The sequence below is a fragment of the Misgurnus anguillicaudatus genome, chromosome 10 (genome assembly GCF_027580225.2).
Source record: "Misgurnus anguillicaudatus chromosome 10, ASM2758022v2, whole genome shotgun sequence".
Taxonomy (NCBI): Eukaryota; Metazoa; Chordata; class Actinopteri; order Cypriniformes; family Cobitidae; genus Misgurnus; species Misgurnus anguillicaudatus.
Genome location: NC_073346.2, coordinates 19,527,086 through 19,545,325, shown reverse-complemented (window position 1 = coordinate 19,545,325; position 18,240 = coordinate 19,527,086). Strand labels below are relative to the sequence as shown.

Below are 18,240 nucleotides of genomic sequence, written 5' to 3'. Positions count from 1 at the left end.
GAAAGACAGACACAGGTAAGTACACAGGTAAGTGAGTGGGTAAGTATCCTGGCCTGTAGCGCCGATTGAACAGGGGGGTATACAGGTGAATACAGTCGGCTTAAAGCTTCAGGGCACCCAAGAAGGTGTACAGGTGAGTACTCTTACTCGTAACTGTAGGCGGGCAAGAGGGATTACAGGTGGGTGCACTTAACTCAGGGCTCCAGGTAGACGGGACGGTACACAGGGGAGTACACTTGGGTTTTTCAGCGTAAGTATACCAGGAGGCACACAGGTAAGGACAACTGGACTCTGGGTATACAGGTAGGTACAACTAGGCTCTTAGTTCGGGCTTACAGGGGTGAACACCAGTGGATACAACTGGGCTCTTGGCTTGGGCTTACAGAGGTATACTCAGGTGGATACAACTGGGCTCTTGGCTTGGGCTTACAGAGGTATACTCAGGTGGATACAACTGGGCTCTGGACATACAGGTAAGTATAACTGGGCTCTTAGCTTGAGCTTACAGGGGTGTACACAGGTGGATAAAACTGGGCTCTTGGCTCGGGCATACAGGTAGGTACATAGGTAAGTAGACTGGGCTCTTAGCTTGGACTTACAGGGGTGTACACAGGTAAGTAGAACTGGGCTCTTGGCTTGGGCATTCAGGTAGGTACACGGGTAAGTAGATCTGGGCTCTTAGCTTGGACTTACAGGGGTGTACACAGGTAAGTATAACTGGGCTCTTGGCTTGGGCTTACAGGGGTGTACACAGGTGGATACAATTGGGCTCTTGGCTCGGGCATACAGGTAGGTACACAGGTAAGTAGAACTGGGCTCTTAGCTTGGACTTACAGGGGTGTACACAGGTAAGTATAACTGGGCTCTCAGCTTGGGCTTACAGGGAGGTACACAGGTGAGTATAACTGGGCTCTTAACTTGAGTAGAATGAATTTACGGGCTAAGGCATGGGAAGATACAATGCTTTATCCTTTCCTTACTTAGGTGGCTGGAAAAGATGGATGTCACCTGGTTTCTTCTAGTCCTCTTCCCTCCGACGGACTTACGACAACCACTTGAGGCGCTGAATTTACAGTCCACGATGACACAGAGCCCTTGGCTCGGACCTACAGACTGGCAGCAAAGGCACACAATTCCTTCAGCCGTAGCAATGCTTCAGTAAATGTACAAGGATGTTTACGACACCTCTGGACTCCCAGCCGGAAAGGGACAGATGGGGGCACCGGGTGCGACACAGGTAAGAGGGTCAGAAGGTGTGGACAAAGACGGACATCTGCAACACTCGACACATTTAGGGTTACACACAACCTCAGTAGGTAGACTTCTCCCCCACTACAGGTAATCACAGATTTTTTCTCTGTAGATGTTGACCCAATACTCACAGCCAGTCCTTGCTTGCTACAGTCGAGGCGCCACCTCAGGCGGGAAGGGAGTTCAATCGATCGCAGTCTTAAAGATATGGAAGACAGCTGTCCAATGTCACCGCTCTGCTCTTCGTAGTCAGGGCTCTTTCTTCAGCCTGGGGAGTGATCACTGACAACACTGAATAGGCACAACACTCCAATAATCCAAGTATACACTCTCAAAAGATTCACCCACCGCACTCTACACATTCACAGTGACGAAGGGTCAGGGCCACCACTTTGGACCAGATTCCGAGTCCTGAATCGTCGGGAGATAAGGGCAGAGGACAACCAGATGTAAACGTTGAAGCTGCGACTACGAGAACTCCTCCTCTTCTCCAGTTCTAACACACCAATGGGTCTCCACAACGGGCTGGGTGGCTAACACACTCAAAAGTGGACTGAGATAGCAAGGTTAGTGGGGTTGCAAACAACAGAATAGTAGTAAGACGAATTCCAAATGTAACACACTGTTCCTTTAACTTCTGATTATTTCCCTCTTTCCATACAGATGTCCTGGCATCCGAAGCTTTGCTTACTCAAGTCCATCCATTTCTTCAGACTCACAGGAGCCCTTTGACATACACAGTAGAATCAAACACACAGCACAACAGTATAACTGACTTCCCACACTTATCTTCGTCTTTGCTTCGCCCAATTCTCTCTCTCTTATCTTCGCCCAGTCTGCAAATCCATACAAAACGCCTCTCCAAGTCCACCTCCAATCCTCCGCCACACTCACAGCGATCGCCAGGATAAACAACAATTACTGTCGCACCCTTCCGGTATCCTGAGCGCCATATTTATAAGCCTCTTCTTCCTTTCGATGGCCAATCACTCTTCGCCACGCTCACGGTGCACACCTGAACCCAATAAGCCCTGATCCTTTGCCCGGAGTTGGCCCGAACCGGCCTGGTGTTACGTGAAATGGGCCCGGGCGGAATTAGTTCCGCCATTTTGGTTCCGCCGATGTAAATGTCACGGCCAGGGGCTGGCCGCTAATAGGCTAAAGCCACGCCCCTCTTCAACTTCCACCTCGAGGAGGTCCCCAAAACCAACCCAATGACCAGACAACAACGGGGACAGGTAAGTATAAAAACAATCTTTATTTATTTGTTTAAATATTTAAAATGTAGTGGGGAAATGGGGAAGGGAAATTAAAACTAGTATCTGGCTCGGCCCTCCAGGTAGGCCACGGCCAAGAGGGTGACAAGGAGGAAGGGGGGCAACGGGGAGGGGGTCCAAAGCCCTGTGGGCTGGGATGTGAGACTCAGGCTCCTGCCTGGTCTCTACTATCCGTGGCGCCCTCCTTCTTCTTCCTGGAGGCAGAAATCAAAGCAGTGTGAGTGTTAAAAGTAACGTCCTGTTTGAGCACCTAGCTTACTTCGTGGAGCCTTCTCCCTTGTTCTCGCACAGTTCTGGACGTGCCGCTCACTTTTCCTTTCTATTTCTCCACAGGAGCGACTGAGACACAAAGGTGCAGTTGTTTCGATTCATATGGCTCTCACCTCTCTGCTGGACACAGCGTACCGTTAGTACAAGTTTCACTCGTTTCCTTCTCGGGTTGTTCACTCTCTCTCTTTCCTTCTCCACAGGTGGTGACTAGGACACAAAGGTGCAGTTAATTCGATTCGTATGGCTCTCACCTCTTCTGCGGGACACAGCGTACCGTAAGTACAAGTTTCACTTGTTTCTTCTCGTGTGGTTCACTCTCTCTCTTTCCTTCTCCACAGGTGGTGACTAGGACACAAAGGTGCAGTTAATTCGATTCGTATGGCTCTCACCTCTTCTGCGGGACACAGCGTACCGTAAGTACAAGTTTCACTTGTTTCTTCTCGTGTGGTTCACTCTCTCTCTCTTTCCTTCTCCACAGGTGGTGACTAGGACACAAAGGTGCAGTTAATTCGATTCGTATGGCTCTCACCTCTCCTGCGGGACACAGCGTACCATAAGTACAAGTTTCACTTGTTTCTTCTCGTGTGGTTCACTCTCTCTCTTTCCTTTTCCACAGGTGGTGACTAGGACACAAAGGTGCAGTTAATTCGATTCGTATGGCTCTCACCTCTCCTGCGGGACACAGCGTACCATAAGTACAAGTTTCACTCGTGGCGCTCACCCCGTGCCGATCGGAGACAGTGTGTTCTCCGTATCTGTCGATGAACGGGCTCAAAGAGGTTAGTAGATATGGCTTCTAGCAAATGTGGCAGGCTTACGTCAAATGTTTGCGATGTGTCTGATGGGACAAGCAGTTCCTACGTGGCGTCGGGGGACGAACCCTCTCGACTGGCTCGATGGTTACAGAGGGGTGGACGTCACACCGTCTCACCGGGCCGAGCGCTGCCCTCTCTTCGCTACCGTTAGGCGATCGAACACTGGACAGGGGCGCCCCTTTGTAGAGGCCTCGGGACGGTGAAGTTCCTACACCTCTCGCTCTGCGACAGCAATCTCTACACAGTTGAACACATCAAAATGACAGCCCCTGATCGTACTCACACGTCTGCTAGTCCTTCTGTTCTCCACCGCCACTCTCTCTAATTTCACCCAATGTCTAGACGGGGAAAGATCGTTCCGAGGCACCGTACTGTTACCTCAGACCTGGAGCACACTCACAACATATGCTATACTGAAGTATATAAGGGCCGACAGCCTCTTCGTCCTCCCTCGATGACGTGTATGAAGGCGGGGGTTTATCTGACAAGACACACAATAATGCACCGCAATCCACAGCAATATACAGCACCCCGTCAAAATAAAGGTTTCCACAGCACAAGGACTCACCCACCACACTCGAATGAACACACAGGACACCCGTCTTCCTCCACTTCGCTTAGGTTGGATCTGGCGATGAAATATACGGCCTAGTTGGTAGTATCGTCGTTGTGACTGCTTCAGTATGGGTTTCTTCGGCTCACCCACCGCGCTATTTTAGGGGTAGGGCCGCCCTCCTTCTCCTGGAGGTAGCTATCACAAAGGCAGATAAATAGCAATGTGTTCCCAATACAATATCTGAGTACTCACATCGAGGCCCGTCTCAGTTCCGTTTCACTTCGTCTCCGTTTACAATATATTCCTTTCCTGTTTCCCTTTTAGGTCCACGAATGTCTTCGTCACCATACAACTCCAGCCTGTGAGAGAGAGAGTTCAGACAACCACCAGCAACACGCCAAACGAGCACAACACAGCGCTTCCACACACACCAAAAAAAGCTCCTTGAACTGTGATTAAACTTGGTCTTAAGTACTGCCCTGTTTAGCGTGTCCTCCAATCACCAACCGCTCTTCATAACTAGGCACAGGTGCATCTAATTCGGCAATTTTCCCGCCCGCGGCGCTTACCGGAAGTCCGGTGTTCATTTTTTCCGGTCCGGGCGGAAACACTTTCGGGCGGAACCAAACTTCCATAATTTTGGTTCCGCTCCAAAGAAAAAAAAAGATCGTCACCTTGTGACATCAAGTCACTCCGTGACATCTACTAATCGACATTGTTGCCTGGGTTGCGTATGCATGGGGCGGGTCTATCAAAATAAGGACCAGATTCTATTGGGGTAGGTGCGTGTTTGTTTAGGTCATTTCAAATATTAACATTGGCTTTCAGAGATCATGAACCCCCTCTTTTACTGGCAATTAATGAGCTAAGATTAATGTTAAGTTATCTCACCTCAAACATTAACTTACATTAATGTGTCACAGGTCGGAGCGGACCACAGATATTGTGAGTCACGCCCCTTCCTAGTTTCCACCTCGAAGGAGGTCCCAAGAACACCCCAATGACCAAGCACACGACAAGAGGTAAGTATATTTTAATTTAATTTATTTAAAAGAAACAATACATATTAAGAAAACATGATAGCTTTTCAGCCATTTGAATATGCCAGAATTAGCCCCCAGGCTATTTTACATCTGTAGTCCCTTACCAGGTCACCAACAGTGCTTAGTGAGACAAACAAAACATTTAACTATGAATTAACATAAGTCAGACATCACAATAATGAACAAATCAATTAACATAAGTCAGACATCACAATAATGAACGAATCACTTAACATAAGCCAGACATCACAATAATGAACGAAAACAACACAAACTCCTGTTTACACTAACAACATGTAATACCACAATTAACAAAACATACCCTCTAACATCATAGACAGACTCATGATATAGAATACATATCTAGACATACGCATGAATTAAATTGCTATTCTATATAAATAAATATATTCCTCTAATCACTCAGTGTTCACAAATTTGATTTGTATTTAGCCATAGCTTCAGATGGCTCTTAAAACTGATATAGGTCGGACATTCTCTTACATCAACAGGTAGCGTGTTCCAGATACTTAAAACAAACTTTATTTAAATTATTTAAAATGTAAATAGGGGAGGAAAGGGGGAGCTAAAAACAAACTCTCGGACCGGAGAGTATAAGACAGGTATGCTTGTGCTTCGACACTAGAGCACTCAGGTAAATCTTCCCAGGTGATGCTCTTTGCTCACACGTGACTTTCATTCACTGTTTTCAGCTAACACTGCGTTCTGCTTTACAGGTGGAACTGCCCGTGGCGCCTGCCCATCTTTCTGAGGCAAAGAGAGAGACACGGTAAGTAATACGTGGGCTGAGGTAAGTACCTTGTACTGCAGCGTCTACTATGGGGGCAACTGGAGTCTCCACGGCCAGCTGAACTTCCTTTAAGACACAGAGATTGATTAGTGGTCGACTCTCGGTGTAAACGCATAAATGTAGGTATTCCTTCGCCGTGGATATACAGGTAGGTGTCCCAGGTAAGTAGCTTAAATGGGCAAAACTGGAGGCACAGGGATGACTAGATCTTCACAGGTGCGTACTCAAGACAGACAACTGGATCTCCACTCTAGACATACAAGAAGGCTTTCACAGGTAAGTGGTTCTTAGTTCTAGGCATACACGGGCGTACTCTCAGGTAAGTGGATTGCAGCTGTGGGCATATTCTCAGGTAAGTAACTCTTAGCTTTAGGGCATATATGTATATATTCCCAGGTAGGTGGCTCTCAGCTTTGGGGCTTACAGGTACCTGTTCTCAGGTAAGTGGCTCTTTGCTTGGGCCTACAAGGTATGTATTCACAGGCAGGTGGCTCTCGGCTTTGGAGCCTACAGGTACATGCTCTCAGGTAAGTGGCTCTTCGCTTGGGCCTACAAGGTATGTATTCATAGGTAGGTGGCTCTTAGCTTTGGGGCATACAGGTACGTATTCACAGGGAAGTGGCTCTTTGCTTGGGCATACAAGGTATGTATTCATAGGGAAGTGGCTCTAACAGTGAATTTACAAGAACACAGAAAGCATTCAACTCACGGTCCCTTGAAGGGATGGACGGCAGGCCTTAGCCTCGTTGGAGCTGGAGGGACTGGAGAGGATGTGTTACACCCAACACTTGTGACTTTTGCACCGTACCAGACTTCCCGGGCCACGTTCAATTTGGTCACCAGGCCGTCGCCACCACACTGGGTGGGGTCAGGTCAGTTGTTTACACCAGGCCCGTATGAAGACAGTACCGGAGTCGAACGCTTCCCTCTCCTCTCTTCCAAACCACGGGACAAGAGATCTAGACAGGGGCGAACTTCTAGAAGGACTCCACAGTAAGTCAGCATACACAGAGGTCACACAGTTGTTACTTCATACAGCAGTTAAAACTTCCCAACACTAACGTCCTCTCCCACACTATTCAGTGTTCCTTACTTGTTGATGTTGCCTCACTACCTCCGGGTGGGGAAAAAGGGTCAGGAGTTATAAGCAGGCGTGCATACAAGAGGTGGCCACTGCTAGCACAGCGTACGTTCTTCTTGACCAGATTTCCTTCTCGGCCTAAAGGGTAAATGCAGACAACAGGAACACGGCACAGCACTGCAATCTTCAGGTGTACACATGTCAAACACAGACTCACCCACTGCACTTCACACACTCTAGTGAATTAAGGTCGGCACTCAATGTTTGGAACAAGGGTTCATCCAGAGAAGAATCGAAACCGCTGACAGCAAATTCCCAGGGTAAACGTCGTAGCCACATCGAAACAACGTCCTCCCAATCCAACTGCTATTCGGCTCGCCCACCAATCCTTCCCACAGTGGGGCCGCTCACACACTGTTTCACAACTCAAACTGCTGGTACTCCATACTCAAGGTAAGACACATAGACGTGATGGTAATACAGTGTACTCACAACTCCGTTGATGCTATCTTCCTCTCTTTTCCTTCAGCGATTCACACAACCACAGCCAGCGGGACGATATCCACGTGACACCTGTTCCTCTCACAGCTCTTCGGGAACACGATCTCCTCACAAAGGTAACACAGATTTACAAAGTTTCTCCATTCAACAAAGGTTTCCGTTTCTCAAACCTGTATATTCTTGTTTGCCCACTCCTTGGGTTCGCTTTGCGAGTCTTCAAGTGCCCAACACATCCGTCTCACTTCCTCTCCAAACGCCCAATCGCTCCGTTCTACCCGCAGTGTCTGCTGGAAGTCAACTTCCTCTTCCTGTGTTTCTGATGCCCTCTTTATACGTCTCCTTCCTGTTATATCACCCAAGCGACGAACGCCACACTCAGCAACACACCTGTTGCCGATAATGCCAAAATTTTGGTCTCTCGGAGTTCCCGGAAGTGACTGGTGTTCATGGAATAACGTCCGGGCGGAACTAATCCTCCACCACTCTCAGTTCCGCCCCTTCAAAAGTCACTCCGTGACAAATACATACAGTGGCAAGAAAAAGTATGTGAACCCCTAGGAATAAACTGGTTTTCTACCATGATTTGCCATAAAATGTGATCTGATCCTCATCTAGGTCACAACAATAGACAAACATAATGTGTACAAGCTGACAACACAAAAAATGCTATCTTTTTGAAAACACCCATTAAACATTCACAGTGCTGGAAGAAAATGTAACTGAACACTTATTTAATACTTGTTGAACCTCATTTGGCAGCAATTACTTCAAGCAAGCACATTTAGTAGTTTTGAAGAAATTTTTGCTTATTGCCCTTATAACATTTGTAGGATGTCTGGTATGAACCGCTCTCTTGAGGTCATTCTACAGTTTGAGGTCTGGGCTTTGACTAGGCCACTCCAAATGACACATTTTGTTTTTCTTAAGCCAGTCTGTGGTGAATTTACTTTGATGCTTAATGTTGTTGTCCTGCTGCATGAACCAACTTTTACTGAGCTTCAACTGGTGGACAGCCACCCTGACATTATCCTGTAGGATATTTTGTTAAACTTTGGAATTCGTCTTCCCCTCAAATGCAAGTGCTCCAGGTCCTGAGGCATCGAAGCATGCCCAAATAATGATGTTCCCTCCACCCTACCTTTGGGATGATGCTTATTGTTGGTAAGCTGTGCCCTTTTTGCGACCATAGTATTTTTTCAGAACAATTAAACTTTTGTTTCATCAGTCCATAAATCATTTTTCCAGTAGCACTGGGGTATGCCAAGGTGATCTTTTGCCAAATTCAGGCTCACATGAATGTTTTACGAGAGAGCAGCAGCTTCCTCGTAGTGTTTTACCATAGACACTGTGCCTGTTCAAAGACTTACGTATGGTAGACTCATGAACAGTGATGTTAGCAAGTTCCAATGATACCTTCAAATCTTTGGCTGTCTTACAGGGTTGTTTCTTTACCTCATTGATGTTTCTTCATTGTGCTTTTGAGGTCATTTTGACTGAGCGCCCACTTCTTGGTGTACCAACAGTCCCAATGGGTCTCCATTTGTAGTTGGTTGACTAACTGTACACTCTTATGAAACATGGTTCTTCAAAGGTTCTGAAACAATGGTAAAGGTTCTATATAGAACCATAGCTTACTGAAGAACCCTTTTTTTTGCTGAAATTGTTCTTTGTCTTCGCAAAAGGGTTCTTTAATTCCCGCCTTTTTTATTCTAAATTTAGTCAGTTATTTTGAAGCTTCCTCCTGATTAATTTCACCTGTAAAATCCCTGAATCATCAGTCCTGCTGAACCGCCTGCTGAACTTCTTGTTATGACAACATATGTCATGTGATGTATCAACATGGAGGAATGTAGTACATTAGAAATCATTCATACAATCCAGTTTCATAACATATAGTAGCCTACCTACTGTTTTAACGGTCGATGCATATATCATCTAATTCAGTACCTACATATGTCAAATACTTCAGTGAGAGAGTGAGTTACATATTGTTGGCCTGATGTTTGCTGGATGTTTTGATCATCGCTCTGAATCTAATTTCTAACAAAAGTCTTTTACAAAATGCTATTATTTTAGCTTTTTTTGAAGAAACCTCTATTTATATTTGAGAGGTAAGAAAACAGAATAAAAGAAGACAGGATAAAAAACATTTTCTGGAAGGCATTAACCTTTTATGAAAAACATAAAAAAATGTGGGCGCTGGCTGGCAACGTTTTTAAAGAGAGTTAAACCTCTATTCAAGAGTTTAAGGGAAAGCAGCATCCTTTATAAGGACATAAAAAGGTGACATTGCCCAAGTCTTGCCAACTTTTTTGAACAAAGTCTCAGTGGGGGCTGAACATTTGTAAATATATTTTTTCTTCCCTGAAGTATGCTTAAGTGATTCATCATGCCCAGCTCTAGTCTATGATGGTATCATGAAGTCATCAATTAACACTTGGTAACAGAGGAAGTCAGAACCCACAGGAAGGGCTAAAAATGTTTTTAAGAAAAGCTGTAAGTACATCACTAAGAGAACCACTAACAGAAAGACACAATGGTTGATAAGGGTCTTTTATGTCTGCTGCTGGGACTCATCATTCTCTGTTCGCGTCTCACAGGTAAAGCATGTAAATATTTTAATACTCTTAATCTAATTATCTGAAGCATCAAAGTTTGATTTCAATGTGACACTTTACAATAAGGTTGTATTTGTAAATATTAATTAACACATTAGTTCACATCAACTAAAAATAAACTTCTGCAGCATTTATTAATCTTACGTCATGTTGAAATCAAAGTTTTATTAACAGTCATGCAACGTGAACTAACACAAGTAATTGGATTAACTAACATTACCCAAAGGCTAAAAATAATGAAAAATGTATTGCTTATTGTTAATTCATATTAATGCATTTAATAATGTTAATAATACAACCTTATTATAAAGTATTATTAATTTCACTCATTGATTTCACATTCATCTTTGACATGACCTTACTCAGTCAATATTAAGAAATCAATATTTTCACAGAATGTTTTTACATTATGTACAATTATTTTATGTATAAAAAATCAATAAATCACATAAACGACTTTAGTCGGGTTTTCACAGTGCAGAAGTTACACTTCATAAATATTATGCAACCAAATTATGTATATAGTTACAAATATAGCATGTTATTAGCATAGTTATAAGGTGACACAAAGGTCTGAATGAATGATTGATTAATTTTGTCAATCATTTGCAAATAACCTGGTCAATGTGTTTTACATCAGTAAAAACAAGGGCTTAAGGACATCTTTAGAGAAACAGATAAAGCCATCATAAAAATAACTGATATACCAAACATGAGTCTAACCTTTAAAAATTACATTTAATTCTATTACCTCAAAAAACTTTGGTTGTCCTGTTATTCATGTATTTGTTTGTTAAGGCTAAAAGCGGGAAAAAATTTTATTGTTAAAGAATGCAGAGTTTAATCTGAACAATTAAGCCCCACCCTGACAGATGAGAAATTATATAAGCCGAAATGTGCCTATGCTGTAGGCTACTTCTGTTGGATTGTTATTTGGAGATTTATTTGGGCAGAGTTAGACAGAGCCTGAAAGCGTGTCAAACCATGTGTGAGAGAATTTGCAACACTGAGGGGCGGTTTCCCGGACAGGGATTAGACTAGTCCTAGACTTAAACACTTTTAAAAGCTGTCCAAACTGAAAACAACTTGCTCTGACATATCTTAAAATACATCAGTGCCCCTTGTTTTACCTCAAAATGCACACAAGTGATGTTTTTAGTAAGGCATGTTTGTTAAAACTAGTTATATTTCCTAATTAAACTAAGGCCTAGTCTTGGATTAAGCTAATCCTGGTCCGGGAAACCACCCCTGAGTCTGTGCTTACTTTGTTTCCTATAGAAGCAGAGAGACTTTATGATATATTTAGATGGTATTTCATGATTAAAATTAAATAATTTAAGAATGTACCTGCCCTTTGTCATTAGTTTACTTCATTTTAAAATGAATTTACAATCCCTGGTTTGATTTATACATATTAATATATAAGTAACCTAATCTACTGTGTTTCAGGTATGATTGAAGCAGAAGGTACTCATGTGTTCAGTAGTTCTGGTGAAAATGTCGCTCTGCCCTGTATTAATGCTCTTTCTGGCTGCACCTCAACTACATGGACCTACAACAAACATAGATCATCAGCTGCAGTAGAACTGATTTATGGAGGAATAAAGAATAAAAACATAAGAGATGAGAGACTGAGTCTGGGGTCTGACTGCTCTCTGAACATCTATAAAACAACAAAAGATGATCATGGACAATACACCTGCCAACAATATGTGAATGAACAAAAACATGGAACTGATGCACAGGTTTTTCTACATGTTCTTCATGGTCAGTAGTTCTGTTAATTTAGTTAAGTATATGTTTAATTATTAAAAAATGACATATTCTTGATGTTTTAATTTAAAATTGTGTCTTTACTTTCTCCTTTAGTCTCTTCATCATCCACACAGACTGAGATGAGATCAGGCAGTTCTGTGACTCTCACGTGTCAGTTGTTTACATATAAAGACTCTTGTGATGATTTCTTCCGCACTGAGGATCTTCAGCTGTTCTGGGTGAATCAGGTTGGTGTTAATCTACAGACAGACTCCAGATATCAGATATTATCATCAAAACAATGTATCAAGATTCTGACTACAACACTCCTGAATGAAGACAACAATAGAGAGTGGAGATGTTTGGTTCAAATGAAGAATGAGACTAAGATCTCAGTCAGATATACTGTCAAGTTTAAAGGTACGAAATCAACATTTTACTAAAATAATTTTAGAAGACTGTCAGGATAAGTCATAACATAAGTCATACAGTAATAATTTGTATCTATCAGGAAAAAAATGTGAAGGTATACTGCCTGTAGTACTTTTACTGATGATCAAGAAATGAAATATATGAAATATGATAGTAATATTCTATAGTATGGTGTATCTGGTTATTCGTCTTCAGTGTTGTGGGTAACACAAGTAATGTGCATTACATAATAATATAATTTTTTTTAAAGTAACAAGTAAAGTAACACATTACTTTATAAATGTACACATTAATGTTTTAGTTACTTAATGCAAGTTACTTTTCAGTTTAATTAATTAGAATAAAAAATAATAATGTACTAAATTAAACTGAACGTAGTCATGTAGAATAACGCAGAAACGGAGATGGCAGGCCAGAGCTTGAATTTTTTCAGATAGAAATGTGCAATTTCTAAATGAAGAACTTTTCAGTCATAAAAAACACCTGCAAGGCCTGAAAGAGATCAAACCTCAGCCAAGTAAGAAAAAGTAACACAAAAGTAAATTAAAAGTGATGTAAGTATTACTTTCCATGAAAGTAACTAAGTAACGCAATTAGTTACTTTTTGGGGGAGTAACTTAATATTGTAATGCATTACTTTTAAAAGTAACTTTCTTCAACACTTTTCCTCTTCTACAGGACCAACCAAGACAGAAGCAGTGCCTGCAGTCACCACCATAAACACTGAGAGACTCTCAACTCTTAACTCACCAGTAACTCCTATACAACACAGTCAAGGTACACAATCACTGTCTGTCTAATCTCAGTGTTTATATACAGTATATTTGTGTGTTTTGTATTTTTGTATAATGTGTTTTCACATTATGGTTTAGCTAAAATAACATTCACTCTACATAGCATTAACTACAACAACAACAACACTAATACAAGCTGTATCAGTTTGTAAGAAAACATCAAGTCCTACAGCACCATCAGCTCCTAAACAACAAGGTGTGTATGTTGCATGTATGTATATATGTATGTATATGTCTCTCTTCAGTAGTATGGAGTGGTTGGCACATATTAGAATCAGTTAAATATAATAAATTCATTTCTGGAAATGTTCATAGATAGAGCTGGTCACAAATACTTTATTTTATTTTTAATCCTTCTAAATGACTTTCCATTTATAGAATTGTATTGATTGATCACCAATAATCTATTAATATGAAAGCTGATACTTTAATGAAAAAATATTTAATTACTTAACTGAAACTTTAATTATGTTCTGTTTTTTTGTCCGTAAGTTAGTGATACAGTCTGAACCTGATATACGCTTTATGTTTGTGGTTTGTTTTAATGTCAGTTTCTTTTCTTATGATCATGAAACCATTCAATACACTACTGCCCAAAAGTTTATTGTCACTTAAGAAATGTTTCTCTTGACCTTAAAAACTTTTTCATTTAAAGCATATGCTTTAATGTCTAAGATTGTAGTGTGTGTAAAAATATAATTGTGCAAAGGCATGAATTATATTCATTTTAAGAATATTCTGGAAACTCATCATCATTTAAAAGTATGAAAAGACTTCATGATTAATGTTGAATATGCATTTAAATTAATTTAATTTGTCTATCAGATACTGATTTTATATCTTTGGTTAAAGAAAAAATAATAATTTCTGTGTTTTCTTGTGTCTGAATCCCTGAATCTTTGAGTCTCTTTATGTTGTGTTTAGTGCCTGTGATTGCTGCTGTGATTGCTGCAGTTTTTCTCTTTGCTGTTGTCCTTCTTGGGGTGATTTGTATAAAAAAAAGATCAGGTGAGTTTACACATCCCACCACTTACAGATTAGCACATCAGCTTTAGGTTTTATCATCAAATAACTGTAAAACAAACTACATCAAAGTAGTTTAGAATAGCTGATGACAAAAACCTTGAACTATAGTTTGTAAAAACGGCATATAGTACATAAACATACACTTTAATATTTTATGATGTGCAATCTCTTATTTTAATATTTTATGATGTGCAATCTCTTATATTTTTATCTTAAAACAATTCTTTGTTAACAATTTCTCTAATGATCATTTAGGTTAATTCTGCTGATACTGTAATTTCCATCAGAGGGAAAAAAGTTGAACTCCAGAAGAACTGCAGAGAGATTTATACCTCTCTTTAAAAGACTTAAATGACTTTATTAATTAATTACTGTTTGTATGTAAAATGTGACTGTGATTGGTCATTTTAGTTTTTAAATACATTTTATGTTGCGTCAGTCCAATGAAAACATGGGGTCTTGGCTTTGAATGGGTATAATTTTTACTTTTAGAATGTACTGTAACAGGAAGAAATTAACCATCAAAAACTCTGATTGGTTGTCACAGGGTATGGTGTTGGTTGTCCCTATAGAGGTTCAATAGGATTTCACTGATAAATTGGGATTTGAAAAGATAATGTGCAACTTTTTTAAGCTAGAAATTGCAAATAAGTTTTAATATAAATCCCTGATAGTTGTCATCAATGCCCATTATGTTTAAACAATGAGATCAAAGTGGGTGATCCGTTACTTGAATTGTCTACTGTGTTGAGAAATAAAATGAAACATTTTTTTGTGCTAAAACCTCTTTAATATCGTTTCAATATGTAAGTTGCCCAACAGCAAACAAAAACAAACAAACAAACAGACCAACAGTCTTAAAAGGTCTACATGTCCAATACTCTTAACAATCTATCGAACTAAAGTAGGAAACCCTGCGCAGCACAGGGCGTGCTTCATTCAACATTAACTTGATAGCTAAAAGATGACTTAAAATAAAGTTACTACTTTTGGCTTTTTAAAGAGTGTTTTGTTTTATTTTTGAATGAACACCAAAAAAGATGACTCAAAATAAAGTTACTACTTTTGGCTTTTTAAAGAGTGTTTTGTTTTATTTTTGAATGAACACCAACAGTCTGTTTAAACGTGGATAGAAATGTACCAGTGAGCATAAAGGTGTTTATGATGTGTGTGAGTGTCGTGCGACTGTGGCCTGTAAGAGATGGGTGGAAATTGGGTTGAGGTCAGGGGCGTCATGCACCACTTTTTTTAAGGGGGCACAGTGTGCACAGCTCCAGAAATTTGTGCATACACAGACATCAACCGAAATATTATAGAGCCTTCAGTCTTTTCAATGGCACTTACATTTTTAACCATCTGAACACCCCTGCTTTCATGCAAAAACCTCCAAAATAAAAGTGTTGACTAACTTTCATATCAAATACTATTTAATCGGAATAATGACATATTGGTATTATATTTACATCTGAAACGGCATGCTTTATTTATTTAAGTTTTAATAAATTACTTGTTTAATTGCGTCATTAATGCATTTTGCCAGCAACCGCATTGTCCTATAAAATTTATGTATTTTTAAATCCATTAAAGGCGGAGTCCACGATGTTTGAAAAACGCGTTGGAAAAGGAGACGGGCCGACTACCAAAACACACTTATAGCCAATCAAATCAAATCAAATGCCGGGTTGCGTATGTGTGGGGCGGGTCTATCAACAGAAGGTCCAGATTCTATTGGGGTAGGGGCGTGTTTGTTTAGGTGATTTCAAACATCAACATTGGCTTTCAAACATCATGGACTCCGCCTTTAAGTATATAAATAACGTGATTGATTTTAATGTTCAATAATGATTTAAAAAAATATGTTTAGATAAAATTATTACAGGAACGGATTTTACCTCATATGTGAGCATGTGTGATTCCGCTCCCCCGTGAACTCGTGGCGTTACCAAGAAGATGAATCTAGAAATCTACTAATATAATGTTGACACGGTCACATTTTAAACTATACATTTTCTACACAGAGGAGGTTCACTGCACATTACCATACTGGGGTTTGGAAATGTTGTGAGCGTTTCTTACACTTTTTAATTCCTCAGATAGCAAAATACAGCACCAACAGCAAAGAGCTGCAATTGCGCTGACTGCAGCACCTAGCTGCCGCCAGAATAAAGTAATATAACATTGTTCTTTTCTATTTTTTGACCATTGTCGATCGGGGTTTGGGTTAGAATCACTTTCTGCGACTTCCTAACCCAAACCCCAACTCTAACCCCAACTCCAGGCGAGAATATTTTTAAAAGCAGACGAAAAACATGTAGAAACAAATGCATAAAATAACATCCTTACGCAAACCCGGAATCTAACCCTAACCCCAAGCGACAATGATTTAAAAATAGAAAAGAACGATGAGAAAACAAAATATAAAATGACACGATAAAGAAAGTCGTGCCACAGACACGAACAGCCATTGATAGAAAGTCGTGCTGGGAAGGACGAAAAAGGCATTCGTCTCCAGAGACACGAAAAACAGCGGAAATTCATGTCATCAAACACGAATAAATTAATCAAAATTTTCGTTACTATAACATGACTTGCCTTGAGACTGCAACATAACACAATCAAAACACTATTAATATACAATCTGAGGACTATTTACGTCGTAACACTGTATATGAGATTACACCCGCATTCAAACTTTGTTTTAAAAGGTAGGTGGGAGGTATAATACATAATATCCAAACAGCGCTGTCAAATATCGTGACATCATCTGACTCGCTCGTTCCTCCAATGACTTAATGGAAAATAATGATAGACACTACGTGTAGCCAATTAGATAACGAATCCAACGATCTTTGTGTGACGTTTTATTCCTGGTGTGGAAACTGCATTTTATATACTAACATAAGGATAAATCATAAATAATCAAAATGGCAAAAATCTCTGAAAAGTGACAAGGACGCAGCACAGAATTGATAATATTGTGCATATTAAACAGATTAAAAGTCAAATGACAGATTAATGGACGCTTCTTTGATTCTGAGGTTGCATGCAAAATCCATTTGGCTAAAAAAACGTTTGAATGGGCATGACGCCTCTGGTTGAGGTGATAGGATGGGTGAAGAGAAGTTTAGAAACTTGTGTCGGTCAGCGGAGAGAAAGAGGAGAAACGGATGTGAGATGTAAGTGTAGTGTGCTCTGATGTTAGTGGTTTGGAAAATTGGTTGCTGATGGAAGACGTTTTGTTAGTGAAAAAGTTAGCGAACTCATCAGCCGACAATGAGAAAGTGGGTAGAGCAGGAGGGGGGCAAAGCAGAGAATTGAGGGGTGGTTTCCCCTTTAGGTTAATCCAAGACTAGCCTTATTAATATTATGTGATTTAAGTAGCTTTTACAAACATACCTTACAAAAAACCCTACAGGTTTGCATCTTAAAACAAAACAATGTCCACAAAATATGTTTAAATTAAACAGGACAATGTGTTTTTAAATTAAAGCAGCTTAAACATGCATTTTAGTCTGGGACTAGCCCTGTCCGGGAAACCAAACCTGAAAGTTTTTAATAGCTGCTTAGTGTTGGGTGCGTTACTTACCTTTGCTGTCAAGTATGATGTCTGAGCGGTGGTGACGCTAGCTAAAAAAGAGGACAGAAGTGACTGGTACTACCAGAGGTTACCAGGGATGTTAGTTTTGTGCCATTTCCTTTTAGCAGCCCTGCGTAGTATGTTGCTCACGGAGGATGTCAGACAGCCAGGGGCAAGAGGGAGAAGCACGAACAGGTCTGGAGGATAATGGACAAAGAGAATCTAAACATGATGTTAGTGTAGAGCATAAAGTGTCAGTTGCAGCATCAGCATCTAAAGAAAGGAAGTGAGGTTGAAGAGATGATACCACCTCAGCAGAATGGGTCTAGCACTTACATCCAAAGATTCTTCATAGCATATATAAGTTTCTTACAAGCAGCAGTGTTTGTATTCCGACTCGATGTATTTACTATCCTTTACAAACATTTAAACA

The 18,240-nt window shown here is 40.7% G+C and overlaps 1 protein-coding gene across 1 annotated transcript; it reads left to right on the top strand.

Annotated features, from left to right (window-relative positions):
- Positions 1-10,141: 10,141 nt before the first annotated feature.
- LOC129449187 (uncharacterized) lies at positions 10,142-15,259 on the top strand. The gene is made up of 7 exons (XM_073872674.1): positions 10,142-10,205; positions 11,673-11,990; positions 12,093-12,398; positions 13,089-13,187; positions 13,308-13,400; positions 14,129-14,212; positions 14,486-15,259. The coding sequence occupies exons 1-7, from the start codon at positions 10,142-10,144 to the stop codon at positions 14,488-14,490; spliced, it is 969 nt and encodes a 322-aa protein (XP_073728775.1). The 3' UTR covers positions 14,491-15,259.
- The last annotated feature ends 2,981 nt before the right edge of the window (positions 15,260-18,240 follow it).